Source organism: Morus notabilis, unplaced genomic scaffold (genome assembly GCF_000414095.1).
Source record: "Morus notabilis unplaced genomic scaffold, ASM41409v2 Scaffold127, whole genome shotgun sequence".
Classification (NCBI taxonomy): domain Eukaryota; kingdom Viridiplantae; phylum Streptophyta; class Magnoliopsida; order Rosales; family Moraceae; genus Morus; species Morus notabilis.
In genome coordinates this window covers 134,978-144,124 of record NW_010366377.1, presented here as the reverse complement: position 1 = coordinate 144,124, position 9,147 = coordinate 134,978, and the positions used below count along the sequence as shown (strand labels likewise).

The following is a 9,147-nucleotide window of genomic DNA, read 5'->3' as shown; positions in this document are numbered from 1 at the left end:
TTTTTTTTTTATTTTTTTCTTTTATTATGCTTTCCCGTTACATCTCTCCCCGCAGTCCATCGCTCTCACATCTCTGTCGTGCAACATCACCCTATTAGAATATTGTTGTGCTTCCTCACACACTTGCCCTTTAGATTAGGGATAATATTTTATCTCTTTTTCTTTTTCTTTTTTAGAATTTTTTTTTAAATTCAAAATATTTTTTAAAAATTATTTTGAAGTTGTTAGTTTCTGGTTAACTAATTAAATATATATAAAAAAATTTGTCGCAAGAAACAACCTTATGTACCAAATAACATATTTAAAAAATAAAAGAATTTTTTACTATTACAAAATATAATTACCAAACTTTTTTTTTTTTCAAAACATAGTGATCTCCTCTTAATAAAAAAATGTAACGGAATAATAATTATTAAAAGAAGGTAAAGGAATACATTTTGAATTTCAAAAAATTTAGGGGCATACGTCGTATTTCAACAAAACTGAGGGGTGCTTTTTCGCTTTTGCGGAACTATATATCACCCAATCGCCATCGACATCCAAAATCTAGGGTTAGGGTTTTGGCCGGTCGGCACTTTCAGCTAAACACAGAACTCTCTTTCACCCTCTGCCACCGAGGTATCATATCTTTCAGTCACCATGGGGTAAGTACTATTTCGTTTCTTGCGGTTTTTCTCGTCCATTTTCTTTCGAATATTTCAAAAATTTCTGCTCTCGTCTTTTTCTTCATGGATGTTAGAGATTTAATGGTTCAAAAGATCCAAAGCATGGTTGTTTTCATAAGCTCTCCATGAAGCAGATAAGGGAACTTTATGAACAAAACAAAAATAAAAAAGTTCATGTTTTGTGCAAATCATTATCACTTGGTCTGTTTGGTAACCCAGAAAGCAGAAAAATTTGAAGAGAAAGTAAAGATGTTCTGAAAAACAAAAATTATGAACATGGGTTAGTTCAAGATCAACCTTTGGCCAAATAGAATTGGCTAGTTATCAAGATCTTCTATGGGAAAAATGTAGATGCTTTAAGTTTATGTTTGAAATGTATGAAAAACATTTTTTTAAGTTTATTTGATTAGTTGTATGAAACTGAATTCCAGGATAAAGGGGGTGAACTTTTTCAGAGTTTTTGTGTGGTCAAATTGATTAATTGATGAAATTGTGTTGAATTCCTGAGGCATTTGTATATATTTCATATTGTATTGAAGTGGAATTTCTTAGCGTGATTTCAGCAGGACTTCTCCTTTTCTTCTGATAATTACTGTTGTGACTCCTTTGAGTGATGTAATTACTCTTCATTCCTTCAAACCATTTAGAATAATGTTTTTTTTTTAATGTAGCCTTAAACATGGATATGCATTTACTAATATACTGCTCGGACGGGTAGAATTTGTTGACTAAATAAAAAATACTATTGTTTTTGCAGTAAGACTCGTGGATTGGGAGCTGGTCGTAAGCTGAAGTCTCACCGCAGAAGGCAGAGGTGGGCTGATAAGGCTTACAAGAAATCCCATCTTGGGAACGAATGGAAAAAACCATTCGCGGGTTCATCTCACGCAAAAGGCATTGTTTTGGAAAAGATGTATGATGTTTTTTTTTCCCCTCGTTTATTCTTTGAAACAATCTTTTGTATTAGAGATATTTTGGTTTGGCATTGAGTTTTTACCATTACAATGGTTTTTGTTGCAGTGGCATTGAGGCTAAGCAGCCAAACTCTGCTATTAGAAAGTGTGCTCGTGTTCAGCTGATCAAAAACGGGAAGAAGATTGCTGCTTTTGTTCCTAATGATGGTTGCTTAAATTACATTGAGGAAAATGTAAGTCTTGTTGTTCTATCATCTAGGAGCGTTTATAGTTGCCATAAGCTGCATTATTGTCATGCCAATACATAACTCGGAAATACATTGCTAGCTTAGAATTTGATCAAAAAACTTCATCATATAGAATGAGCATGTGACCTTAAACCACATTTTTTTCTCCCTTTTTTTTTTTTTTGTTTTTTATGGTTCTACTCCAACTCTGCCGTGTTACATACTTTCTGTTGCGGCACTGTACAAATAGTTGTGGTGGTAGTTAACTCAACGGTTGCGGAGGCCTTCATAAGAGAATGAGTGCGCCACTGGATGAATGTTTTAGCTAGACTCCTTAGTTTAATTAATTAAAGTCTCGAGTACTTGCATTTTATAGTAGATCTTCTGCTTCTAAACTAATGCCCTTTCTGTGTTCATTGTTACCTTCTATACTTGGCTTAATGATGATGGTGATTGGTGCAGGATGAAGTCTTGATTGCCGGATTTGGTCGAAAGGGACACGCTGTGGGAGATATTCCTGGAGTCAGGTTCAAGGTTGTGAAGGTATCTGGAGTATCTCTCTTGGCTCTTTTTAAAGAGAAAAAGGAAAAGCCGAGGTCTTAGATATTTGCTTTGGGAGCTGATTTACGCTTTATATAACCAGCTATTCGGCTTTTGTGTTTCGATTAGATGATAGTTGTTGAACCATCTGAGCATTTTGGCAATAGTTTGTATTTGTACCTTTGAACTTGGATCTATTCAAGCAAAATGAAATTTTGGAAATGTAGAACAACTATGATTTTTGATTCCATAATATGCCCAAAGCGAATATTCTATTGATGGTAATTTGCAACGTAGCAATTGTTTTACTGTGGATATTTTATTTTATATATATACCTGGACAACATAATCTATACATGTTAATACCAGAATTTTTTCATAAAATTTTACCGGAAGTGCTATTTCTTGAGACGTTTCCTTATCGACAATGTACATTTTTGTTTTCTTTCGGGCAAAAACATATAAGCACAGAAACTGCATTTCTCATTACCTGATCTGTAAGGCGACGATGAATATTGAAAGGCTTGGCTTTTGGGTATGCTAGTTCTCAACTAATCTGTAGTGGTTTACTATCCCCGGTAGAGAAAAGCTCAAGTAAAGAACTTAAACGTTGAAATGCAAATATCTGTCAAACTTGAATTAAACACGGATGCTTCAATTATATTTATTTCAAATAAATAACAAAATGACTGTCCCTTCCATTCAAGTCTAGTGAAGTTCTTTGCATCGCAGATATCTTCTTTAGTGCTTAGCTTCTTGAATATATTAGTTCTCAACAAAGAAATCATGGTTGACTATCCCCAAATATTGACAGAAGTTCAAAGAAAGAACTTGTGTCCGAGATGCAAATTGTCCCTCGCACACCGTCAACCGGGATGATCCCTACGAAATGCTTCAAGCGTGCATAAAAGTCGTAGCCAACTGAAACTACAAACCTTAAAGCGAAAAAAAAGGTTTTTAATTGGTAATATACTGTGGAAAAAAGTAGCTGCAAAGTTTTACTTGTTCTTCTAACTACAGAATCTACAGAATACACAAGTAGGTAGACAACAAACTGGACTTCCCCTTCGGACGGGAGTCTTGGCAATTTTCATTTTGTCTACAAAAAAAAAAAGAGGGAATCGGGCTCAGCCGAGGACGAAATGCAGGACGATCATATTTTCAGAGTTAAGACGGCAGATTGAGAATGTGAGGAGGTCTTGTTGACTTTGAGCTCTATCACCATGTCACCCCCAAGATCAATTGTACCGACGTATTTGCTTAAACCGTCTACTTGCTCTTTGAAGCTGTAAACATTTTCCTTGTCACTATCGTTATGTATGCGGAGGTTCTTTCCAGGACAGTTCATATGCTCTTCATATTCATTCAGGTTCTTATGCTTTCTGCCAAATTTATTTTTCATAGACCCTTCATCACATTCGCTTTCCGCCTTTGAACTAGATCGAATACCTTCAATTGCAGCATCTTGCCCTTTACTGTCCACTTTCTTGGTTTCCAAGCAGTCTTTGCTAGTTCTTTCTAGAGGCAAATCCTTCTTAACTCTAAGAGCCATGGGGAAACAGATTTCAATAGTGGCCCTCGTGACATGTTCATTGCCAGAAGTATTTTGTACTTTTGCATCCTTCGTTGGATTCTTAGATGTAATTTGCAAGGCAGATTCAGGTCCAATTTGCTTAGGAGTCCCAGATATTGTTCCGGAAATCTTTGGCTTTCCATTTTTAGCTCGATTTGCTGGGCGATTAAGAACACTGATGCCGCTCCCAACTTTTGACATTGCACTTTGTGTACCAGGATTGAACTGTGCACTTTCAACTGTTGTTGCTATTGAAGAATTTTCCTGTCAGCAGAAAAAATCTAATTAACGATAGAGGTTGCTTAGCACTATGGGAATTTGGGACCCAAACCACATTTAACTGTAAAACTTGAAAAAATTACAACTCTTTCTAGCGTAAAATTAAATTAAAAAAAAAAATACTAACATTTGATCAGCAGAGTGAAAAACATATAAAACTAACCTCATCAAAGTAACCAATTTTCGGTGATGGCATTCGAAGACCTGAGGGCTTGGTATTCTTCAACTCAGTGAAAGGAAGAGCACCAGTTCCAAGTGGTGCCTTTTTAATATGGTGTTTCAGGAGCCGTTTTCCTTGATTTCCATTTTCTTTGGGTTGGGGATTATTAGATTTCTCAATAGCAGAAGTGGACGATGATTCCGAGGACCATCCTTCAAAGGAACTGTCAGGTGACGGACAAGAGAACACATAACTAGAATGACAAGAACTTCCCAGCTCAGCTTTCTTCAAAGGAGTTTTGAATGTTGAACCACTGGCAGCCAAATAAACAAGTTTGTGAGTCCCCTTCTTCTTCTTCTTTTTCTTTTTTTGTTTGTTTTTTTGTTTTTAAGTCTTAAAGGTTGAATGAAGATTTAGCAGTGGCAGCATTGCAAAACCTGTTACTTAGGGAACAAGAAACTGATTCATGCGTTGCTGTCAGAAAACATAATGAAGATGATTTTGGTGATGGTGTAGAGCAACAGGAGACGCTGTTCAAGTTATCCGTAGAAGGTTTCTTTGGGATGTTCAGACATTGTCCTGTGACAAGCACACGAGCTTCATTGTGAGCTAGTTCAAAGCTCACAAATAAAGAAAACTCTATCTACGAATTTAAACTCCTTGTATAGTCTTACCAGAAGCAGATTTTGTAATTCTGGCTTTGACAAGGCTTGCACCTAAAGGAGCCCTTTTCGGTAAACCTTTTGGAGTGTTTTTAATCTGGTCTGATGACTTTGGTGGTCTAAGAAATGACGGTAAATTCAGTTCCCCACTTCCAGCAGGAAGCTTTATATCAATCAACAAGTGAAGTTTTGTAAGAATAACTAATTTGTTACAATCACAGCATCATAAATTCGATGTACATGAACAGCAAAAAGAAGCAATCTAAAGCACAGCTACTTGAATGAAAAACTACAGAACTTACCACTAACATTAATAACGTCTCATTTTTACTTGGTCAGATTACACACACGAATATGCATGGAAAGTTTTGGCAAGCAATCAGTCAATATAAGGGGCACCTGTTTCAACGAGGGTGCAGATAAAGAAGCCTTCTTTTTACATCTCTCTGCTCCATGTGGATTGCTATTTTGTCTTCGGGATGTCGGCATGTCTTTCACCTGAAATTTCAACGTAGATAACCTCACTGTAAAAGAAACATCACATGAATCATAAAATGAATGATTGTCAATGACAAGAACTCACCCTCGTTCGAGACGGTGCCTCAAGTTTATTTGAATCTGAAAAGTAGCGGCAGAATAAGCATATATTTACACAAATGTACAGAATAAAAAGGTCTTAAAATAGAAACTGCCTGTAATTGCTTTTCAAAATATGGGATGTGTGGCTGCAGGTCAGGTACTAAGGCGATAACATTAAAAAGGATCTATTACTTACCTTTTATACTTCGAAATTTAAGACTCGGCGCTGAAACAGAGAGTTTATTAGTTGAAGTAAATGATGATTCTCTCATATCTTCAAAAAGATCAATCTCAAGGCTCGTTAGAGAGGAAGAGCCGCTATCTACGCTGTAGTTTGACTCATTAGATCTTAAGACATCTTCTAGAATTCCAGGCAGATATGTTCCTGAGTTCTTGAATCCTCTATTTACTATTGATAATTCTTCAGGATCTAAAACTCCTGTGCACATATGAAAAGATAGTGAAGACTGTATTTAGCTAGAACAAAACTTTTCTAACAAAACGTTTGGCCAGAAGCTCTTTTGTATTAGCATCATACTAGATAAGGCATACCTGCATTTGTGAAGAAGGCACTGTCCCAAGCTAAGCTTTTGCGCAAATCGCACTTATCAACACTACTCGTTATTTTAGGTTCTAAGGACCGAGAGGGAAATAGTATTTCTTCTTCATGCCCAAATATATCAACCAAGTTATCCACAAACTGAGAGTTAACGGTCCCAAACAGCTCCTCCGGTTCCAGAACTCCTAATCAAGGAACAAGTGAAAAAAAAAAAATGAAGCTTTGTGCAGCAAGAATATTGTAATGTATAATGAATTTTAGTCAAGAAGGACCTACACTATGCTCAGGACATAAAAGATACCTGGACTTGTGAAAAAGGCACTATCCCAAGCCAAACTCTTCCGGACATTGTACTTTGGCTCGTGCTGTAGACGCTTCTGGTCACTTTCGCTGTGTAGATTTGCTGCATTCTTGACGTCTTGAGGATTCTCAGTATCAAACAGCCTAAAACCGTCAAGCTTCTCCCTATCATCTGAGATTTCTTAAAACTCAGTTCTATTTGAATTCAATACGAACAACAACGTATAGAACAAATAGCAAAGTGTTAAGACGGAATGCAAAAGTCTTTATAATGTCCATTCCTCTTGTTTTTGGAATCTGTAGGACCTTGCATTTCCTTAGTAAATCTTACCAACCAATTTTCCTGTAGTAAGTTCAGAAGCTTATTGCCCAAAAAAAAAAAAAAAAAAAAAAAACCCTAAAAAAACCAACAATTCATTTAGCTCTAAAAGTAACTGCATATTGAGTTATTGTCTTGGGACAAAAATCACACTTTAAAGTCAGGACTTTAAACAGAAACCAATCACTTGGCTTTGATTAGAAAAAGAATACACCAACACTCCCAGCATTAACCTCAAAACGAGGCAAAAAAAAAAGTTCCAGCACACACACGCCCGCACAGATACTATATATATATATATATATATATATATCTACACACACACTGGAAAGTAAAATTTCGAATTGAGAACCTCTCAACTTCTAACGCAACAAACATCATCAATGTACTCCTTCTATTTCGTTTATTTTTGGTTAAAGATAATTAATATCTATATTCTGGTGGACAGTGCAATTCTGAATGCTAATTTTTCATTTCTCCAGAAAATTAAACTTCTGCATTCATATGCATACGCATAACTACACATGACATATCGTTATACTTTACATACATACATACAAACATATAATATATATATATATAGAGAGAGAGAGAGAGAGAGAGAGAGAGAAGACAAGCATAGATATTGGAAAGCATAGAACGTAATACACAGAATTTTCTTGAAGAACAAGAAAAAGAAGATCTTGAAGACGCAAAATATAGGATTAGGAGAGACAAACCTGAGAAACGGAGTTGCCGAAGTTCATTCTCCGACGACATTTCTCTACTGATTCCGAGCTTCTTGACGAGGAATTTCAAAGAAGAAAGAGAGAAGAAAACCGGAAGTTTTCAAACTTAGAGAAAGAAAGAAAGAATTAATTGAGAATTTGAAAATCGAATATCAGAATTACTTAAGGGGACGTTTGTTTTATGTATTCAGAATCATAATTTAGAATTATTCTCGTTTTACGTGTATTTTTTGTGAGAAAAAATACTGTAGAGAATCATGAATCATGATTTAGAATCAGGAACGAATATAGGAAACAAACGTTCCCTAAAAGAGATGTTTGATTCATAGATTAGAATCATGTGACTAGAATTATTTTTGATTTACATGTATTTTTTTATAAGAAAAAATACTGTAACGAATCATGAATTATAATTCAAATCATACTTTGAAACTGCCGACTAAACATTTTCTTATTAGCTATATATTGAGATTGAGAGAGTAATTATTTAGGAATAATAAAAGGACGAATAGGACAATGACTCAAAGGAGCTGAAATACTAATCCAAATTGAACCGAAGATGAAGATTCTAATTATTTTGATGAATTTCATGGGCTGTCGTTTAGGAATCTCACGGCCCAATGAAAGGCTTAGAGAATGCTACTTAAAGCGTAAATCGCCGCCACGTGTAAAGAGAAAATGAAGTATTGTCCCCCGCAGGTGACTTAATGTTTGCCTAAGTTACTTTTCCTTTAAATTGAGCGGGAAGGTTTGTCCATGGAGCGTGAAATATATTACTGAATTTTGGGAAAAAGTCAAATGAGTTGTCGTGGAAGGGAATGTAGATTGTAGAAAAGCTGAAAAAAGGAAAGAAAGCTTCAATTGTCGTTTTCCCAAATTCACCTGCTAAAAATAGTTTCAAAATTGTGTGAAAATTTGAATGTTGATTTCCTTTTATTAACTACTATGATCTCAATTACAATTCATGATTTGATTGGAGAATCCGGGGATTCGAATCCATAAATTAATTGTCTGGAATTCTGTATCATGCATGGCATGCTTTTAATATTTGGTTTTCAACTGTCGTTTACTTGTGTGCGTGAGAGAGACGAAGAGATATGACAGTAAGAAGGTAAGAATTAGACAACTTTCCTTTTTTTTTTTTTTTTTTTTTTTTTTTTTTTTTTTTTTGTCTCTCTCTCAAGAAAAGAATTGAAGGACTTGCGACCTCCAAGTAAGGAACAGGGACATAATAGGCATAGCCTTCTTATTTCCTCTATATTTCTTAAAATATGTGTTTTAGAATGGGGAGTGTTCTCTCTTATCCTACCCCGACCATCTCGACTCAAGAACAAGAAGTTATCTTCATTCCTGTTTCACGATAATGTATGCAATCCCTATTCTTACACCATTTACGGGCGGATTCTCACAGGAAAAAGTTTGTTATCTCTAAATAAAACATGAAATTCATTAAAGCTTTATAAACCTTTTCTTCTATTAATAAATTTTTTTTTTTTTTTTAACACACTTTTGCCTCAAGCTTGCTACTTGAATTTGCAAATTTTGACACTTTATCTCACAACATTGTTACAACATGCTCTTTTTTCTATAATTATTTTTTTGTTGTTGTTAAATTAAGGTTGATTTAGAGACTTGAATGATT

The 9,147-nt window shown here is 35.2% G+C and overlaps 1 protein-coding gene and 1 long non-coding RNA gene across 2 annotated transcripts; one reads left to right on the top strand and one right to left on the bottom strand.

The window, feature by feature from the left end:
* The first annotated feature begins 557 nt into the window (after nt 1-557).
* On the top strand, nt 558-2,625 carry LOC21397267 (40S ribosomal protein S23). The gene is made up of 4 exons (XM_024173530.1): nt 558-644; nt 1,423-1,578; nt 1,686-1,812; nt 2,269-2,625. The coding sequence occupies exons 1-4, from the start codon at nt 640-642 to the stop codon at nt 2,407-2,409; spliced, it is 429 nt and encodes a 142-aa protein (XP_024029298.1). The 5' UTR covers nt 558-639; the 3' UTR covers nt 2,410-2,625.
* Nucleotides 2,626-4,596: 1,971 nt separating this feature from the next.
* LOC21397266 lies at nt 4,597-5,102 on the bottom strand. The gene is made up of 3 exons (XR_002903270.1): nt 5,033-5,102; nt 4,796-4,937; nt 4,597-4,671 (listed from the first exon to the last, which is right to left on the bottom strand). It is a non-coding gene; the product is annotated as an uncharacterized LOC21397266 (long non-coding RNA).
* Between the last annotated feature and the right edge of the window lie 4,045 nt (nt 5,103-9,147).

Excerpts from the sequence above, each read along its gene's own strand:
- LOC21397267 (XM_024173530.1), top strand. Across the intron at positions 1,579-1,685 it reads GGCATTGTTTTGGAAAAGAT|TGGCATTGAGGCTAAGCAGC; the intron begins GTATGATGTTTT and ends TTTTTGTTGCAG. Across the intron at positions 1,813-2,268 it reads TAAATTACATTGAGGAAAAT|GATGAAGTCTTGATTGCCGG; the intron begins GTAAGTCTTGTT and ends TGATTGGTGCAG.